The following is a 21,743-nucleotide window of genomic DNA, read 5'->3' on the forward strand; positions in this document are numbered from 1 at the left end:
GTCGGCGAAGTGGAAGGCCTATAAGCCGAAGAAGTCTACTCATTTCGGAGAAAAAAGTTCAACTAATTCATTAAATGCTAAATGCGGCACGGATACATAATGTATTGAAAGCGCACGTTTAAATAACGTTTTACCCATGAGATTTTGTGAGTAACAACTCTATCGTTTGGTCATTTCGTTTCTGATGAGTTTCGTTGCCGAAACCATCTCTTCTGTGTAACCATTGACCTTAGACGCGTTGTCCGTGTCTTCCTATAGTTCCCCTGTAACGGTCTTCAACTTCGCTTTGATTTCATATATTTTGTTCGATGCCTTCGGGACAGTGGCTTTCCCATCCAAATGATTCATGTTTGATCTTTCCTCAATTGCGGATGAAGCCAAGTTCAATAGCGGCTCCTCATGTTAACTAATGTTAATTATTTTTGTTGTGTAACTTTCAACAGTTTTACCGTTCGGTCGATTTCAGCAGTACTGCGACGTACGGCACGTGCTCACCTTTGAGCAAATGCTCTGCTCTGCTCTGGCCATCGAGAGATTTCGATTATATGGAGACTTGTGTCAGCGGAAAAAAAGAAGAAAGAGCTTTGATGATCCGGATATTTCATTGCTGGCTGAAGTTGTTTTAGCATATTGAGTATTGTGCTGAGCACGTAAAGGAATCAAACCGTTTTTCCTTTGAACGATTATGCTGCAGCGCATAGATAGTACAGATGCACAATGCAGCCATAGCCAACCGCCAATAGGAAATCGCTGGCGGACTTTTTTCCCTCGTCCGGGGAAAGTCGCTACACAATTTTTTTTTCAATGGTAATCGGAAAAAAATAGTTCCTTGCTCTTACAGGCAGGATGCCTTTCGTGATATTATGCCTTTGCGAGCCTCAGGGCACCACATCGATGACATAATTAAGGTCTTTTTCTCCTATAATGCTTGCATATTGCCAATCTTAGTGGACGGTGAACTATATAAGCTCCCGCCAGCTGGAGACTGTCATACAGCACACGCCCAGTGTCGTCAGTTCGACCGACGACGCATGAGCGGAATACGTTCAACACAACCCAAACTAAATCATAGGTAAGTAAACGCCCACATATGGGAGTAGCCTGGGCAGTGATACTGGACATTACAAAATAAGATCATTATGTGTCAACGTAATCATAACACGTTTCCGTCTATCTACTGTATTATAGAACAAGTCTGACGAGAGCCCACTATCAGCTCTGAATGTAACAACTGCCTTTAGCTGGAGTAGCCATTCCAGCCGCGAGAGGGTGAACTGTAGTGAAGGAAGCAAGGCTTCGACGCTTTACCGGAGCAGTCATTTTCAGGACGTGTTCACACCAGCAAGCAGGCCAAAGGCGTAGAAAATATAATAAAATAGGGTAAGCTAAAATGTGTATATGTGTACACCTGTGATCGACAATTGATACAACTAGATACCAGCTGATCAGCTTACCCAACTTACCCGAGGAAGCTCCATGTAGATTATTGTTATTTCCGTTGAGTCCACCGTTGAGCTGAAGCAAGCCGCGATGTGGAACAAGTGATAGGGGTGGGGCATTGTTGCTGCTAGGCGAACGTACAGGTCCACCCGAACCGGCGGTTCCTGATGAAAGCATTTCGTTAAAGTGATTGTACGACGAACGACGTCCCTCGCGACGATTTCCATCAATGGCCGCCTGCAGCTCATCAGGATGACTAAGTTTTTCCTTGTCACACTCATACGGGTAGAGGTACTTCATGTATTGCGTACGCAGAGTGAATGCCGCTGATGTGATGGAAGATGGCAGATTGAGTCCTTTCGTAATTTCGCGCCATATCTTCTTATTGATTACTTCGACAAGACCGCCTCGCGCCACAACCAATCGGTAAAGCTCGTACAAGTCGAGGACCTGTTTTGCCATAATCGGAATACGGTTCACTGGTGTACCTGATAAGATTAAATATAAAGACAGAACAAGTTAAGCTCTGCATTGTGTTTGTTGTGGCGTTCATTTTCAGTAAAATTATTATTTTATTCATACAATGTTGTGCAGTATTTATGTGTCGTCAGCTAGACTTGAAGCAGCGACCGCTAGTTTCCCGCGACTAAAGGCTTGGCTGCCAGCCATTGTGTCAACTTACCTCGATTAGATTTATCATACTTAGACATTGAGATTAACTCGAGAGTCGTTTTAGGCCATACTTTCGAAGGAGAAAGCCAAATAATTTATACTTTCTTATTAATTTTATCAACTTCTTTCGACCCAAATGATGTCACCAGCCTTTTTTGACACGTCACACAACCAACATCAGTCGTAAAAGCATTAATTAAATCATCTTATCGTCCACAACAACTTGATACCTTACGATCACCTTCCGCATCTAGCTACTTTTTGTCTGGAATTACTTTTCTCAGACATTTCCTCCATAGAACACTTGCTGGGTCAGCAAGACTAAGTGGGTTAGGCCGGAAATGGTAGCCTCGGCGTCTACAGTTCGTGCCGCCTACCACAGTCCGGTCGCGCCGTAGGCCGAAAAAGTATGGAAGCAAGTACCTAGCCCCTTATGGCTAACCTCGATGGGGAAGTCTATACAAATCTACTGACCCGGACGACTTTTCGAACGATGTGCATTTGCCCGGCAGCCAATGAGTGTGCCTCCATAGAGTGCGTCTCCGCACGTAAAGCACCTAATAATACATAAAGCATCGAGCGCGAGAAAACAAGCCAATACGATCTGCGTACCCGCACAGGCCTATTTGGGTGGAAGACAACGTTTGCAGAAGCCAGCCGCGGTTGCACATATGTCACGAAGGGCAGAGCTCAAAATTAATAGGAAGTGTTTATCATAAATGCTAGTTAGCTTATTCCAAACGCTGTAGAGTTCGAAAGCGTATTCTATTATTTACTGGCTTTTTTGTTTCCTGACACTCTGCTTCCCTGGGTCTATATCGTCGTGTTGGTGATACGCCATAAGCGCGGAGACATGGGACTTGTGTTCTAAATATATCACACCCACAAGGCGAGTTTAGGTAAACCATGTGAAGAAGATGAGCGACCGCACAAAATCTTCGAACATATATGTATTGGTGCAGGGGAGTATACGTCGTTAGGAGCGGAAGCAATAACAGTCCCGGATAATAGTAATATATATTTTTAAATGCTTACAACTGACAATAGAAGTGAGCTCGGGAAGAGTCTACGATGTTATCGTTATTTCGATGCGTCGTAATGTCGGCGCGAGTTCAAGCAATTACATGAGAGGTTTGTGCTGAAGAACTCCTTTGTGGAATCATCTCCCCATGAATTTTACCGCCACTTGGGTGTCTATGTCATACGCACTAATCTCGCCTGCTATTTCTTCTGAACGAACGTTGAAGTAAAGCAGTAGCTGACGTGAATCTCTTAATATTTATTTGCTATATCGGTGACAAAGAGAATCGTAATCAGCAGACCACGAGGATATTAATCGCTGACCTCATGCGCATAGACTAACTACTTACGCCTAGGCATCGCACATCGCTAGATTCAAGCGAAAAGAAAATCTCTTTGATTCAGTGCACATGTGCATGTACAGGTGTGTACTGGTCGTTAACCCGTTGCCTTTATATAAACCACATTACCGTTCCAGGGTGCGGCTACAAGGGTCCTCACATATTGCCTCACATTGGAGCCGTAGTCGTCGCCTCGGTACACACTTATGCGCTTAACGTGTCAGCGTATCGTACATCGTGCGAACGGCTCAGTCAAGCACGTACATTCTTTTTCACACCCAAACTCTTCTTGCTGCCCGTCTGGTTTCAACAGTTCTTTTTCCTTTGGCTCCCAGCTGGGTTTGCCTTAAGGCTAACACCAAGCTAGCAATGGCGACGACGACAACGAGGGCGGCATCGGCAACAGGGACATCTCGGTGCCGATCATTGAAGTATCGTTGTGTTCGACAGGCACAACCACTGCGGCTGTAGGGACGATTTGTAGTTTTCCTGCCTACTTCTTCAGCTAAAGTGGGGGAAGACGATACGACAAGGCGCGAACTCGTTGTCAGGCAACGGTGAGTCTTGCTGCCGTCGCTACAGCGCAGGTTTTCCGCTGCACTGAAACCGTTGTTGTTGTTGTTGTAGTGACCGTTATCCAACAATTCTGTGCCGGCCAAACAAATACAGTCTCGAAGCTTCATCTTTTTCGTTTGTCGCATCTAACATGTCCTATTGCTGGTTCCTATTGGCCCAGTCAGTCCCTCCGTGCTCTGGCCTGTTGTCACACAATAACTCCACGGTGGTGCTGTTTACTATTCAATTAGCGTTCAGGTCGTATGGCCGACGAACAGTGCGCGGACTAGCTATCCCCCTCCACTCGCGATGCAATTGGCTCCGTTCACCGTCCAAACTACCCCAGGTAGGTAGCATTCCCGTCTCCCCATGCCCCAATGCAGTTCTGCCGTAGTTTCTAACTGCCCGTGAGTTAAGTGAGTGTAGCTCTACGCATCCCCGTTGCTACCGCCGCTAGCGATGTACCAACGGTGGTGGAAGGCGATATCCTCCTCTGTCAGTACCTCTGAGCATCGAAAGCTGCGGGGAAGCAGCGGTGCGCTCGAAATTTTGAGACAAAAAAATAACTCGACAATTAGTTTTCTTCCCCAGTCCCCTTGAACAAACTCACCGGCCCACATATCCACTACCCCCGGCTCGGCCCAGGCCCAGGCCCAGTGCTCGCAACCGACAATCACCCTCTATCTTAACTCTCGTTCTCGTCTACTATACTCCAGTGGCCCCTCACCGCTCTCTGTAGATAGAGGGCTGTTTCTCTAGTTGTTGCAACTTGTCAAACGAAGAGAGACAACTTGAACGTGTTTGGGTACCGAACGACCCCTCTGATGTTTGTGCCTATGAGCTTCCGTGAGGCGGCATGCCCTCGACCCTACTAGGGATGACACGACGTGGCGCGGCCTGCGCACGTGGTGCTTTCCGTTCCAGTGCAACTGCAAGCTCACGGCATCGGCGAAGGATCTTGCGTAACCCCTTTTTTCGCTCTGCTTCGCTATGTGCCCGAGCAGCTACTGCGCCTAACCAGGCTACCCGCTACTTGGTCGTACTTCTGCTAACGCGCAAAACTTGGACTCTCTGTCGCTTTGACGACGACACCGCTACAGTAGCAACAGCAGTACTTAATAAACACTGTCCAATTCAGCCCTTTTGCTGCCCCTTCGGCCCCTCGCTCCATATCCCACTAACCAAGCAGGCACCTTGCTCCTCCGACTTGAGTCGACCTAGTAGCAGAGAAATAGCGATAACGCAGTCAGAGTGTTACAGCGACGGATTTGTAGCAGTCGTAATAGTCTCGACAGCAGAGTGGTAGCTCTAGAGCTAACGCAACATAAACCTTCTAATTTCACTACCATTGCAAGGTTAAAACCTTTTGCCGACAGCCGGGCTGGTAAGGCTGAGCGACCGGAAGGTTTTGGGCCTTGCAAGTTGTCGTGACTTTCGGTGGTGACTTTCTGCGATTCTTGCTACGACGCTAGCTCGCATGAGCATTCACGCAACGCGGAGACAAACAGGCTATTTTTCGAAATAGCTAAATTGAGCTAAAGTTGGGTTCAGGTGGGGGTAATGTAGCCCGGGAAACGGGGAACGGTCGCCCGCGACGACGAGTTGCGAACGTTTAGCGACTGAGGGTCGTTTACTAACAGAATGGGAAAGTAAAAGAATGAGAATATGAGTCAAAAAATAAAAAATTGAGAGAAGCGGTAGGAATTAGCCGATACGAATCTTCTAAAAGTGACTGAATCTTGGGGAAAAATTGTGCAATGACTCGCCATTTTGGCAGATACCAGGTTAGTGCTACTTCTGCTACTGTCGTTGTTGTCCTTGTCGCTACTAAAAGGGAATATATGTTGCCCCTGTGCACTTCTTTCTCCCTTTGTTCCTCTTGTGTTGTATGCCTCTTTGCCCCGTTTGTCTGTAACAACCTAGCCTGTAACAACAATCACCCCTTAACCGGTGCCCCTGACTCTGACTACCCAGGAGCTTCACTTGAACTGTTACGTTACGAAAAAATTCACTTGGTCGGAGCCTTTCATGATGCCCACAAAAACGACCTAGCAATAGAGCAACGGTATCGCATTGTAGAAAGTGGCGGCAATTGCAAAATCAACTAAAGTATTATGAGAAGAGCTCATGAGAATGAAACGACAAAGAACATGTCCTGTACTGAAAGTGACATTTCAATTACAACTGTGGCCTAAATCACACATGGAACTCATGACCGTACGCAGACAGTATTAATATTTTCCTGCTTCTTAAAAGCGTCAGCGGAGTTGAAACATATAATTAGCAGATTTCATGATTCCTACCTGGAGAGTATTCGTCGAAAACAGTGTTGGGAATAGATATATCAGAGCAGCAAGAATACGCTTACTTTAAAAAACAGAACCATCAAAAGGCGTAGCCTTGTCCTGTTTGTACGCAGTGAATATAATAACAATAGTAAGGAAATTCGGGTCCTTACGGCTTTTTTGCCAAAGCTATAGTGTTGGTAAATTAACAGTTATTCAACCATATGAAGAAGTACGACGTACCAATTTTTACAACCAAATTCATTCCTATAACTGCGCTCGTCAACACTTTTATCTCTTTTCTGATAAAATGTATTCTTAAAGTAATTCGATTCGGTCGAACGTTATCCGTTGTCGGATATTCGTGGTCCGTGCTTGCCGTCCTAAATGGACTATTGCGCTCAGAGACATATCGCATCAGTGAACCGTAGCGCGCCTCAGCCGCTTCGCGTTCAACCCAAACAACAACAACAGCAACAGCAACAGCAGGCCGTCAAACGGACGCTGATACAAAACCGGACGATGTCTGCGTTGGTGAATGCCAGGGCCGTTTTGCCGTACCGTTTCAATTCATTCCTATGTAGTAATAATTTGGAAATCGAAGGGTTTCAAGTTGTAATAACGTTGACATCGTCATCTGCTTTCGAATCGTTCGTGCAGCCAGATTCAAAATAACAGCAGATGCAGGTGTACATACACGCTTATAGGAATAGGCTAGCAGATTTGGGTGATGACGCAGCGTTACCATGTCATTAGTAAGCGTCGTTGAACTTAAGTCCAATAAGCTATCAGTACTGTTCTGTATACGAAAAGGTAACGTGGCTACCAATTGCCAGCCAACGAATAAAACCGTAAGATAAGTTCTTTTTTCTTTAGCAACTAGTAAATATCAGTTCTTCAAAGTATAAAAACGGTAAAAAAAATTACCACCCGCAGCCCTGTTTCGGCGGCCTTTTTAACGGCGGCCTGACAGCCGACCGACTGCTACAGAAACGATCCCCCAGACGAAAACAGAGCTTTGTCTTATTCCAAACGATCGAATTCGCCGGTGACATGAGATGTGCCGACGCAACGATCTGTTCATTCTGGGTGGATAGTCATTACGTACGACTGCCCTACCACTTGACGTCGCCAACCTTTTTGATCGGTGACTACTGGCCCTCAGTATCTCATACGAGAGTTCCGTAAGAGGCAATGACATGTCGTCTTGATAGTCCGTACCATGCGCGAAGCTCGGTGATGATGGAGCTCTATTTAGTCACCATCGGAAAACCTTTTCTGTCTTTCGTTTCTTTATCCACTCTTTTTTTCCGTTTCCCCCCATAACCGACCCTTCCCCCCCAGAGTCATCATCGCCCACTCGTCAGGTAACTATCATCTGTTCTGTCTTGTAGCAGTAAAATGGCCTGAAGTAACGTACGCATCAGTCGCAAAGGGCCACTTTCGTGCAGCCCATAGCTAGCTAGACTACGTATTACATGCGGATTTCGACCCCGTATCGATTGCTAAGCTAAGCCTTCATATTATATAAATATGTATATACATACACACGTACAGCGCGGAAGCACCCAGCATCAGCAGATTATGTCGGCATGCTCGGCAAGTAGAGACATCGACTCTGCTGTAGCTGCTATTGGTATTCATGGCGGCAATGCTGACAGTGGTTACGCTGATGATTACGACGATGGCGGTGGTTCTGTGAACGACTCCAACCCATTCCATCCAGCCTTTTACGACAGTGAATGAAGAGCCTTCAGACGCTAGTGGAGTTGGTGGCACGATGGCGGAAGCCATCGTTATAACTGACGCGCTACGACGGAGAATCAGATCTTCACGAAGACGACGAGCTCGAGTTCTTCACTCGTAGCAGAAGTAGTAATCGTTGTTGTAGTAGTTTGTGGCATCCGCTTGGCCGTCTCCCATTGACTGGTTCCCCAAATCGTTGCAAACGCCACTGCTTCACTACTCCACCACTGCTGCTGCTGCTGCTACTAAAAGCTAACTATAGCAAACACCCGTTCACGTATGTGTGTCTGTATGTTTTTAACAACAAGTAAGACAACTTTTTGAAGAGCTGTGTAGTGAGTAGAGCGTAGTGAGCCTTGAATGAGTTTCATCCATTGAGATTTTTCTTCCCCAAACATTACCCAGCTCGCCCCTCCTCTTTGAAGTAGTGTCGCCCCCTGATGAGGTGAACACCTCGACGACATCCAAGTCTTCGATACAAATGAGGACGACAACGACAACAATAACAACATGAGGCGGACATCGAGCGCCAGGACGACAGGCGGTAAGCAAAAACCTGACGGAGGAAGTGCATTTTTTATATCCTAGAACCAGTGTTACCGATCGCCGGCAATGCACCGCCTGCAATATCAACTGAATCGACATCTACCGAGCAGGAGTAACTGAAGTAGTAAAAGCGAAGCTGAAGCAGCTGCTGCTGGGGAAGTGGCGGGGAGGGTGGTTCGAAGTCAATATGGAACGAAGGTAGCTGAGAATAGATCGATAGCTGATAGCCTGATGATTGGCTTTTGGTTGTTGCTTAAAGAAGGACTGTGAGAGTTTTGTTGTTGTAGCAATGGTTCGCTTAAGCAGAGTAGAGAAGGGCCCAGCGGCGAGAAGCGAGCGAGCTTTTGATAACGATGTACCGACATGCGAACCGTGCGGCTTGACATGGTCAACATTTTCGCCTACGTCCATTGACAATGTTCTACTATTACTACGGTTTCCATTACTACGAATGCAGGTACTACCATTGAGAAAAACTAACGCAATGTGCCTTGCGCGGTCGATTAACACCGTCAAATTGCATCAGCGCACGAGTGGCGTTCTACCAGCGGCTATTATTTCGGTCCTTGAATAGGTGCCGGGTCCCGCTCATCATGTCGAACAATTTATCACAAACATCTCTTACAAGAACAAGCTAATAGAAGAATCTACGAAGGTATTGTTATATAGCGACTCTAACTACTGGCCGTTGCATTTCTTTTCCTCCGTTGGCTCTGTTTACGCGTATTCGTACCGCGTCGATGTGACTTCGTCAACTATCATGTCCTCTACTACGACCACTATATATTTTTCCCAATATCTATACGAAATCGATGGATATACGGCAGCGTATTTACCGACACGCACTACGAGGTAGTTAGCGATCGTGAGGTAGGAGTCCTTTGTGAGTTGCCAGTTTCACTCAGCGCTTAGTGTGCCTCTGTCGAGGTTCGTCTCGACTTGCGCGTAGCCAGTCTGTTGTCTGCTTCAAATACGATGGTTAGTAGTTCGGCATCTTTGCGGCGATGAACGACGCTAGCGATGGCGATGGCGGTAGTATTGGCGGAAAAAGTGGAAGCAGGCACCACACAAAACATCCCTATATCAACCATTGCTGCTGCTGCTGCTATCAATAAGCCGTGCGCGAGTTATCAAATCATAACGCCGGACGAGTGGTCCACCTCCGGTGGAGCAGACTGCGACAATCGGTCGAACGATTGGCAGACAGACAGAATGTCAATGATGCCAATGTCGCCGCTGGCTTGTTGACCTTTCGTGACGCGTGTCGGAAAAACGAACGTCACTTGGCAGCAGTAACAACAACAACAACAGCGAAAAAAAAAAACTGAAAAAAAAACAAGGGACCATCGATTGAAGACCATTTGCTAAATATGATGAACATGACCGACTGCGATATATTTTTGTCAAACGATGAAACCTGACCCAAATCATGGAGGGATAACGCCGGTGTGCTGAGTAGTTCTAATCACAAACAAATGGCAAAAACGAAAACTAGTCGACTGATATCAAATTGATATAAGGCGCTAAAGGCTGAAGAGTTAAGGCTAACGATCGGCAAAGCGTTTCAGGTAAACAAAAGGTGTTGGGCGTCAAAGTTTAATGAAAAAAGAAAATCAGCTATTCGCTTAGCTTGAAACGAGTATACCGATTTAAGGCCGGGTCTCAAAATTTAGGGAGGTAAACATAACCGTAGCAAGTACTTTTTAATAGTCGTAACTATTATATAAATGCGTCCTCGCGGAAGCATCAAGGCGGATGCATCAATGAAACAAACAAGACACGAGTAATTCGCCGACAACATAGAAAAATAGAACGACAGATAACCAGAGCAAGGAAATCTATCAATGACAGTTGAAACACATTGAGCACGTACAGCTGAACAAAGGGGCCTCTAAAACGAACAGTTTTTAGAACACGGCCCAACGTATAGAATAGATTTTACCCAGACCGTTTTTGTGTCCCACTGGTGAAATGCTTCTGTATGCTCGTGCAGAACCTATGCAGGTTTATAACCTTTCCGACCCTACATATATGGATACGGCTGATACAGTTTTCTGAAGGGTACGGGCACTGCAAATCGTTCGCTGCAAACACAGCCCACGTCAGTGCTTAGCAGCGTGCACGGAAGCATCAAGACGTACCCGCTGTGACAGCCAACGGTCACCGTTGCTCTTCTGTATCATCCATGGAAAGAATAAGTCTTGAAAAAAATTAACTCTTTAGCCGATAGCTACGAGTGACAACACATACAGTTGTGTTCGTTGAGAATCAGCTGGGCAGCTATGAAAAGTACTTTGTGCTAGCGCACTTTGTCTCGGGTTTAAAAAGCTTGCCAAAATATCGAAACGGGTCCTACTTGAAAAAAAGGTCCCGAATCTCTAGTGTCGTAAGCGCATACGATTCGATATTCAGGTAACAAACACCGACGCTACAAGACAGTATTCCAGAAACCATGCTTATATTTTGAGAAAAGAGGAAGACTCTCAATTAACGGACGTTTCCACTGCGCCGAGTATGCTACGTTTGTCGATTGCGTGAGGTTTCTAGTATAGACCTTAGAAGAGCAAACCTCAGTCTTCAAGCAGACCAATCGACTGATGAACCACACAGCTGGCTGGTAACGTCCCGGTATTACTTACGCCCAGTTCCCGTTCAGCCCTTTACTCAGATGTTTATAATAGCTCAAAAGTACAAAAACACCTAGTTAGTGCAAAAATATCAGCCTAGAAGCAACTAAGGAGAATCTGAATGAATCAGCATGTTTTTCCAATGCGAATTAGTAAGTCTGTATCTAACCCCGTCTTGAGCTTTCTTTTTGCTATCTTCTGTAGCCACCGTGACCGCAGCTATTGCAGCAGCTGTTAATGCCACCGGAGGAGTTACTTTGATCCGCGCGGAGCAAGCATGGCCCATCAGAGTGTAATCCACATCGAATGCTGCAGCTAACCCCTTGAACTCAACGTGTCTGCAGTTTCGCAGTCGATCTGCAAAGGCCTGAGACAGAGAATGAGAGTTCCTTCAGCCTTCTAAACGAGGTCGACCGACCGTGCCGCTCCGACCTGCGAGACTTGGCAGAAGTAATGCATTCAACCCTGCAACGATATAGCATTACTATTTGTTGCATGACAAGATGCTCAGACGCAATGTTATATTAATAAGATACTAAAGAAAAAGACGGTAACCGCTACATCGTCGACGACGAGAATATGCACATTCATCGGTTTCTTGCTTGCTTACGACGACAATAGGAAGTGCCCGGTGGAAAGTAAGCGTGGGGCACATTTGAAAGCAGACCAGCATCGAGATGAGGTTTTTTCCTTCTTAGCCACTGCCCCAGGGCAACGGCCGCTTATTGGAACGTGACAAAAGGTAGTGTCTGCGTGACTGGTGTCTTGTATCTGATATAAACTGCAACATATACGACTTCATCGTATCACTAAGGTACAATGCCGGATGGGCCAGTGATCTGCGACTGCACGAAAAAAAAAATAACGAAAATGATTAATGAGAAATTTTGCAACCGAAGCAGCCAGAATGTAAGACATGTATCTTGCTTTTGTTTGGGATAGAGTTCAGCATATAAATCTTATACAGTGTACAGTTCCAGCATGAAGAGTTTGTAGAATACTGGTGAAGTACCTGCATCCGTAACGTAAATTTATAATGACGATGTATGTTGTCCTATCTACATGATGTACTTATATACCCACCTATATAAGTGCGTCAGTTCCGTTGTAATACGTTTGGCTGGTTTATCTAACTCGCCAACCGTGGGGCTCGCGCTTCTCCCGCTGTGTTGGCGTCATCATTAATCGCCGACTGCAACCAGCTGCGGACTGAACGTTCGGCTTAATCGCCAACGAATAAAAGCAAAAAAAACTACTTCTAAGTAATAAATAATTCACGAATTACCCGATATGTAGTCGATACCATATCAAATATGGCGGGAGTAATGAAAACAAAGCCGCACAGAAGGGCAATAACGGGGTTCCTAAGACGAAATGTACTTAGAGGTTCCGAACCTGGACTCGTTGCGGGTTTTGTCAAGCTATTTCAAGTAGGCCTAACCACGTGGTCATGGGCAGATGATTTTTATTGTACTACCGTAGCTAAACAATTCTAGTCCGTAACCTAGCATACCTGAGGCGCGGCGCGCTTATAAGTCTATTTTCATTTCTATTTAATTTAGCGCCAAAGAACGTCCAGTGAATATACACAGCCTGGATAGAGGCTTAACCAGAATGGATTTGTCAAAATTGTCAGAAAAGTTCATTAACGGGAAGACGAAGCGACCCGATCAAGATTCATGGTTCGTTAGCAGCGTCCGTCTCATCTCGGCGATCGTACATGCATGATCATCGATGATCATGTCACCCATGCGGCCGGAAGCTATGGTGACAAAGATTTATCCTATGCTATTACTTGAATCTGTGCATGATATCATCCGCATATCACGGCAGAGAAGAAGCGGGAATCTTGCTGATGATGGTAGTAACGCCTGCAGCATATGCTCCGATGTCAATTCGAGTGACAGCGCCCTCTTTCCCGTCTGCTCTGAGCCACATCGTTGTGAAGATAGCCATTACACATAGAAACTTGGGCACACATCGAGGAAGTTGAGCGTGAAAAGTGGCTGGCTAAGCTTGGCCTATCTTAGGCGTAGACGAACACAGGCGAACCAACAAACGGGAACCGTCCTTGTGCACATAGACTAAGCAAATGGACGGACATACCCCCCCCCGTCCCCCCCCAGCGGCAGTACTTGTGGTTGTAATCATAGTAACGGCAGTAGTAGCGTGTATCTATCTTCCTTTTTGGCTGCGCCGTTGAAGCGAGTACATACTACATCGAACGTGCCGAGGGCTCGTCCACGACGTCGGTCTTCCGAGCATATCGTAGCCATTCAGACCCGCTAGCTAGAGAATGCTACTGTGGCCGCTGCCGCCGCTATAACATTTCCTTTCCAGCAGCTCGCGATCACACATCTTAAATCACTTTATAAATAGATCCATCTCGCCGGTTGCCTGCCCTCTGTTCCACTCTCTGTCCCCCTGATTTCTCCAGTCTCTCGGTCATTTTCTCTATAATTTCCTCTCCTGTTTCTCTACTTCTCCGCATCTTTGCTCTTGTCCTCTGTTACTTTGCCTATCTTCTGTTTTTCATTCTGATCGTTTCAGCCATCCTACCTAGAGCTGTATCATGTACTACCAACAAACTAAGGCACATTCATGTCACAAGCCACTGTCAACAATGCCAACAATACTATCGTCAATGCTGGTGGTGGCAGGCTTTGGCTTGCAGGCCAAAGCCCTGAATACGATGGTTTAATAGGTGCCGCATACTCTATCGGTAAGGGTCGACGGGTGCCGGCAGATACATTCTGCAGATGTCTAGCTCTTCTAGCTCTCCACGTGCGTCCGCTGGTTCGAACAGTGTTGACGCTAGCGACACTTTTCGCCTCCACTGGCCGCTGCCAAGAAACAGTAGATATAGGTGCATAGCTAGAAAGGCATCGTGTTGAAGTCTCTAGATGGCACTACATAGAGAGGCATGTTACATAGGCAGCTAATAGAATAGGATAAAAAGAAGGGGAAAGCCATAGAAAACAAGCGAACTTCGTCGTCACTTATTCAACACACGCTGTTGCGATTAGAAAGGTAGGAGGTTAGTGGGCAGGCTAGCCAATAAAGGGGAAATATAAAAAAAAAAAAGTCGGGAAAGCCGCTCGAAGCTGACGCAAAGATGCTTTCGAGGCGCACGCCGTTTATAAGATGCAGCGGTAGTAATACATGGAGCCGTCACAATAGCTCAATTGGTGATACGCCACTAACGCAAAGAGTGTCAACGTTTGTTGAAACGAAGAGGACAACAGAAGAGAACCGGACACAATGGGAATACGGACAGAGGCGACTGCGGTAGTTCCGAAACCCTGCGAAACTATACGGACAAAGCCCTATGGACGGCGTAGACAACGCACTCGACCTAGTAGTTATGTATTTGAGGACCATCAATAACACGTCGTTCGAAAACCGCTGAATCGTTGTCATGACTGTGTTCGTGACGACTAAAATCACTGTTGGAAGGGTTGTGGCCACCACCAGATACCGAGTCCAAACTTAACATTAAGCATCAATGTAAAAACGCGCAGCCACGAGCATAAATAGAGACAGGCAGATATGCGCAAAATTTTGATATGCGAGAGTCTGTGTGATATCTCATCTCAGGTTATCCAAGCTAAAGGCAGTAAAAGCGGTGAAGTCGGTAAGGTGGCAGAGGAAAGCCCCAAAAGGCCTAAGCTGAGAACCGAGGCCTGAGGTGTGAGACAACGATGGAGATAAGTGATCGAGTGGTACTCGGTAAGGGCTGGACATAAAAAGTGAACGCGGGCGTGAAAACAACAACCATATGACATAGGTCTAAATGTCTGAACAAGCACTGGCAGGGAAGAAATTCGAGAAATTCTATAGCGAGATCTGCTAGCTACGAACGAAGCTACTAGACCAGCCTCTTGGGCAAGTTGGCCTATACTAGAATGGACGTTTGTTCAAGCGTGTATGATCACTTGTCCTGTATCACCATCGTTACTAACATTATCAACAACCTCGCCTGTAAAAGCAGCCCCGTGACTGGCGTGGCAACCAGCTTTACCACCTGGACACGACAATGCCGAGATGTATTGATACCACGTTATTGAAAAGTACGAGTCTGAGCGATATTTGAGGACGTAATGACCATAACCACAAGGGATCAAACACGTTTTTGACTGAAAAAAGAGCCTCTAAAAGTCGCCCAACTAGATACTGATGGCTTAATTCGATTAGATTTATTATTTACAGAGAATATAAGTAGATCGTCCGCACTACGATTGGTGTGGGGTGTAACCCGAGTTTCGCCTCTAAACGCTCACCGACTCTCGTGACATATACATACACTGAAAGGGGACTTTTGTCTTATGAAACCGCATATCTCTGTAATCTCTCCCATAGCACATGGTAGAATAAAGATTCTGGCATTACCACGAAGTCCCGTGGTGGTTCGCAGGTGAGGGACCTTACCACGGAGGACAGGTTTTCCAGATGAAGGCCGTCGATCCGACCACCGCCGTTTCGAAATTACCCCGAGCGGCCGCAGCTTCTACTTTTCGACGCTGCCAGCGCGCCGTCATCATCGTCGATCGCCGACGGACGAAAATCGACAGGCTCTACCGTTGCTGATGTACTCATTAATATGTTTATTAATGTGTACGCGGACGCATTGCCATTCAGAGCATCGTGTCGTTCGCATAAAAATACGTTTGAGAAATAACAAGGGAAGAGTGAACGACAACGAAGAGAATACGGCTAAGGAGCCTATGTTCGTCCTCTGCAGGTGCGTGGCTGTCGGTATTCCGACGACGGCAGCTACCGAAACTAGCACGAGCAGTGTTTCAACAGAATGGATAACTGAAGGAGAATGAGCAACAAAATGATTCGAATTAGCTGGATTGGGTTTGACGCTTAATGGGAAAGATACGAGCGTGAAAGATGGTCTACAGCGATAGAAGGAGCCTATAACGAGCGGCATGCACCAGTGAGCCTTAAAGACCACTGGCGTTCGTTTGGAAACTGGCTATCTGACAGAAATCGCGGCTGGGGTGACCCGGCGCAATGAGTGTTCTTATGGCTAAAAAAGAAGGCAGCCACCAGCAATAGGCCGAGAACTCATTGTAGAATGGTATTATGAACTAATGGAAAAGGCGTCGAAGTAATGGTCTTCAGATGATGGCGGCTTATTGAAGTGCGCGGAATTATCTCGAGTAGAAATAAGTCGTTTTACTAAAAAAACGACACAGTCATAATAACAATAAAAATAATAATGATAATAAAAGGCAATCGCAACAATGACGTTCGATATAACATTGCAACCATACAATTTAAACAATTTTACAAGGTACCATTGTCTGGAAGCAGTTATTAAAACATTTTTTCCCACTGTTCAAATGAATCACGCTACAAAAGCCGAACAAGACGTATAGATGATATTTGAAAGAAAATATATTGTGTAAGCGTACAAGCTTAAAATAATCCAGAGTAAGCTTGATGTGAAGTAAAAGTCTCGTATACAACTTGCGGCATTCATAGAGCAGGTCGACTGTAACAGGAAAAAGGGAGCAGCAATGAAGGAAAACGTTACGGTAATTTTTCGCACCACAAAACCAATTTATGGCCAGGATCTGACGAGGAAGTCGAGCACCTTTCGTTGCCGTTTTTTAACGAAGCTGTTTTCTATCCCTAAACTATTTCCAGTAACAATCAGCTCGAACTGGCAATCGTTCTCGTGAAGAAAGTCACTAGCCAACTGTCACATGGGCTATAGGTAAGTTCGACCTGTACGCTAATGCGTGGTCAACATCGTAACAGTGACTGACCAGACGACTACGTATCTACTCTGACCCGTTTCCAAGTGCAAAAGCCACCTACTAAACAATGATTGGCTTGAGCAATGCACCTCGTCTGACTGAAAAATCCTACTGGAGAGCGGGCAATGTTACTGATGCAGCATACGTCAACATAAGATTGACTCTCTCTCTCTCTCTCTCTCTCTCTCTCTCTCTCTCTCTCTCTCTCTGATATGCTGAACGAATCAACCAGCGAAGGCTTGTCTATACAAAGCAAAATCACCGTTTTGTTCTTGGGTGACGTACCGCGCGCGATTTCAGAACACTGTATCAGGGCCGACGCCGCATTCTCAGCCATAGACCGTATGAATTCGACCTCATAGCTAGCCTATAGCTCGACCCCCTTGGTGGCCTAGCAGAGGAGGGCGTTTTAGCCGGCACCGAGGGCCTGCGCTGTAGCGGTTGTCTAAGAAGCTACCATCAGCCCACAACAGCATATTTATATCGGCAGTACTACTAATTTTATGAGAATGACTATGACTTTTGCCCGTAAACGTTGAATCACATTTAGTCTATTCTTGTTCGCTGTGCCTACTGCTGTCGGTTGAATTTGCAAAATATTGTTAGGAATCGTGGTATAGGGTCTGCTAAGCTGCCGTAGCAATTACCAGAAGGCCAATAGCCACGCGAAGAATGTTGGCCACAGTCCATATCAGTTATTATAAATGTGTGCTTAAATGTAAAAGGACAAACAATTTAGGCGCGGATTCATCGTTGTGAAGAAGGGTTCATTTGAGCTATTTTTCCGGATCTAGAAGATGACGTAAGGCCAAAAAGTGTACATATGGCTACCATAGAAATATATGCAGTCCATTAATAGCAGAATGAGTTAATAACCAATTGGCAAAATACTTTGTCTGCTATATTTAAGCCTTCTCTCTATCCCCCCCCCCTCTCTCTCTCAAAGACGCTGCTAACTTTATTGAATTGAAAACAACTTTCTATATACATTCCTGTCACTGTTGTTGCGGTTCAAACGCTTTTATCATCTTGTAACTAAGTTACATAAACTAAGTTACAACTTTTTTTTGTACAGAATATTCTGTTGGTAGTGGCTCATGACGTAAGTAGTGCGAATCGTTCTCAATAAAAAGATTAATTTTCATCATACGCGCTGTCACGTTAAATGACGAACAGTTCAGAGGTCACGCTCGATATAATGATCAACCTGATCGTAGAGGTAAAAACTTTGCATCTCGCACTTCAATTTCTTCCTATGAAGGTTCTTAAGATGTAGTATGTCTAAAAAGCTCAACCCTCGCTGCACAAAAAATAAATTTTTGTCACGAGACAAGCACTCGTGACATCATCGTCTACTGTCACCGGGATTATTCTAATAGTGAAGTTTCTGCCATTCAAGCGCTCGTACTTTTTTTTTTTTAATTCAAATGTAAGAAACACATTTTTGTAAAGCCCACGTATAAATGGCAACTACAAAAATTCTGTAGAATTACATATCGCTATCGTATACGCCGCTAATAATTATTATAATTATAATACTAAACAGTGTCTTATTATTAACATGTCTTTGTATTCTGGTCAATATGTCGTTACAGGATGCTTTTGTTATGTTCCTTATGCCTCAATGTTATGCGCCTCGCATGCTTCAGACCGAGCCTGCTATCTACCTCGAGTCTAATACCAATATCTCTGTTTTGCACTAATACTTCATTTATTGTATATCTTTTACATTCACAAAAGACAAAGGCCTTGTCGGTGTCATCAACGCTGTCATCCTAAAACCGTTCGTCCTGGTCCGGCTAAGCTCCTCCAATTTTCGTATTTTCTATTCATCAATAGTTCAGCATCAGTCCGTCCCAGATTCAACAATATTCTTTTATTATGCGTCGTTATAATTGGCCTCGGTGGCGGCGCTAGAACTGGTAAACCGCTGTCGGGGGGCTCTTGTGGAACCCAGAATGACTCGACTTTTTAATAACAATCACTTAAAAGTGTATCGGTCATCAATGATCGGCCAGTGACTGTGCGTCCATGGGTCTACGCGGGAATAGAACAGAACCAGCAGGCCCAGCGAGCGACGGCTTCCGAACAACGGACGCGTCGAGGATCGCTGATGACAAACGCAAAACCGCGTGCGAGGGAAGCTCGACATGTATTTTCTTCCTACCAGTAGCTGCTAGCCAATATGTCGTTTTTGACGATGCCAATATTTAACGTCTGCTCGACCGTCAGAACAACTGATCAATTCGGATCAGTTCTGGCGACGACAGTGGTCGTCACCGGCTGACGCTTGATTTGACTCTTCGCTTTCGGTGCATTGCCCGGCCAGCGCTTGTCTCTTGTTGACGACTGATCCTATAACTGACTAGTCGGTCGATTGACTGTCTACCTGCCTGCCTGCGTGTCTATTCATTCTAATGCAAATCTCCCCAAAATCTATGTTGAGCTAAGAGAGAGAGAGAGAGAGAGACACTGAACGTGGCAAGAGTAAACGATTTTAAAAAATACGACTAGCGGCTTAGCGAGCGCCGAACTGCCCCGATATTGCGAGGTAGTGATACGTGCCACGTACAAACATAAGGCAGTAGAAGTCAGTCACACCAGACCGATATAATTGCCATTTGTTCTCATTATATCAAGCGTCACCGTCTCATTATATTCGAACTCTCGCATACTGTGCCGTATTTGTTGCGGGTCGTCCGATGGAAATCAACAAACCATTGCCAATAAGACAATGAAAACGGGAGTCAAGCGCATCAGCTTATGTATAAATAACGTACTTTTTTTCCTTTCTCTCTTTTTTACACTTGCAGTCAAGTCCGAACGTTTTCCTTCAGCGCTTCGATATCGACTAAAAAGAGTTACCGGTTTGGAATCGTTAGATACACTTAGAGCAGCAATGGACGGCTCGGTTTGCTGTTTGTATCATCGTCACTGCGCCGTAGACTTCTGTCTTCCCGACGGACAGCAGACGCCCAGAACGAAAGCTACCCATTACTACTAAATAGGAAGCGCAGTTGGGTCCGATGTTCCCCAGGGCTCGGGTGAGGACTCGTCACCACAAAGCAAGCATGCAGTCAAGCAATAGCACAATTTGTCACCGGGTCACACAGTTACGCGGCTGGCAAATAGTAAACTGATGAATTAGGTAAATCCAACCAAACATGCCGACCAGATCGAAATAATCGTTGAGCGATTGTCGACGTTAATTTTCAACCGCTACTCGTTACGAAATAGTTTAACGAAGCTGAGGAATATCGACAGCAACCCATTGCCTATTGCTATCGTTCACACTGTCATTGCCGTTACGTGGCTAATCTTGTTACGATTATTGTTACGGCGAACGTTTGCCCCCAGTATCCATTCGTACCGGTGCCACCGGATAGCCGGTAGTAGCATCTCAGGGCTGAGGCAGCCAGTCGTACTCACATCAACAAACAGACACGCTCTGGACCCAGAGATCAGTTTGGACAAAGCTGTTATCAGACGAAGGACGAAAATCAAAAGCATAATGGCTGTTACCTGTTACTAGCGGCTATCACTGCCGGTTATATGTTCAATAGCTTATTGTCACAGTAGTCAGTACACTCTCTGTACTCCTTTAATATCTGATTATAATAACAACAATTGTTGTTTTTGAAGCAGCTGATTATCATTTCAATGTTTTACATCGGCGGCGGCTGCTGCTGTGCTAAACGCGCTTTGGCTTCGGATCATGCGCGAACGCTACTCACTTTGTGACGACTTGAGAGCGTTAGGCTCGCGGATTGTCAAAAATGACAAGGCCTATGAAAGCCCGCTCTGTAATTAAGGACCATATCGCTCTCAGCCATACAGGTCAGCAGACTCAATAACATTACACAATGAATACTAACTACACTGATCCTATACCGATAAACTTTTTGATTGTCTGTGTGCTAACGCCAAATCCGTTGTCATCAGCAAAGCCCTGTTCAAATAGGGCAAAACTTAGTTGTATAGGAAAGCATGCAAACACTATATAATATTATATTACATGGCAAAGATACCCACATTCAATTTAGATGGCGCGAGCTTCGTAGGCTAATAAAAAGCAAGCACTCATTGAAGTCAACATCTATTTGCGAGGCGAGTATGGTCAGCGAACTGGCGACTCAACATTGTTATTGATGCGTGTACATCAACAGATCCTTGCGTGCGTCTAGGAATAGACCACCGCAACAGCGTTTCTTTTCACTCGTCCCTTCGCTTGACCAGTAAATAATTTGCAAACGAACGGGTTTTCTATATTCAAGCCAAAGACGACAAACAACCATTACAAAGTCTACGAGTTCCAGATAGATAATTCGGATTTTTGTATTGAACCCCACGCCGGTATGGCCAGTGATGGGGTTTCGCTTTGAGCAGGCAGGTGGGCCGTTGAAAGAACCTAGAAAATTATCTAGGCAGTAGAACACGTCGACTATTAACATCATAATCACCAAGCTAACACGAATCAATGTGTTACCAACTGTAGCTGTCTCATTCGAACTTTTCATTTAAGCCTTACAATCCTAACCATATATATACCTCATGGCGCATATTCTTTTTTCTTTGCCCTTGTTCATATATGGACGACATCAACGGATCGCTCAAATTACAGCTAGTCTTGAACACCTGTTGTATGGAGCTTAGGGGTAAAAGCCTGCTGGCGATACTTCAATCAGGCCTCCGGACGCAGTGATCTTCGATATAATGATACGGCTGATATGAAGCGCAACA

The 21,743-nt window shown here is 45.4% G+C and overlaps 1 protein-coding gene across 3 annotated transcripts in view; it reads right to left on the reverse strand.

Annotated features, from left to right (window-relative positions):
• Positions 1-21,743, reverse strand: part of LOC111268920 (retained) — a gene marked incomplete at its 5' end in the record, with an annotated part of 77,684 nt that overhangs the window by 10,718 nt on the left and 45,223 nt on the right. For all 3 annotated transcript variants that reach the window (XM_022848159.1, XM_086971874.1, XM_086971873.1), the window contains 1 exon segment: positions 1,464-1,928. In XM_022848159.1, coding sequence (XP_022703894.1) covers positions 1,464-1,928 — 465 coding nt within the window.

Source organism: Varroa jacobsoni, unplaced genomic scaffold (genome assembly GCF_002532875.2).
Source record: "Varroa jacobsoni isolate VJ856 unplaced genomic scaffold, vjacob_1.0 scaffold_1330, whole genome shotgun sequence".
Lineage (NCBI taxonomy): Eukaryota > Metazoa > Arthropoda > Arachnida > Mesostigmata > Varroidae > Varroa > Varroa jacobsoni.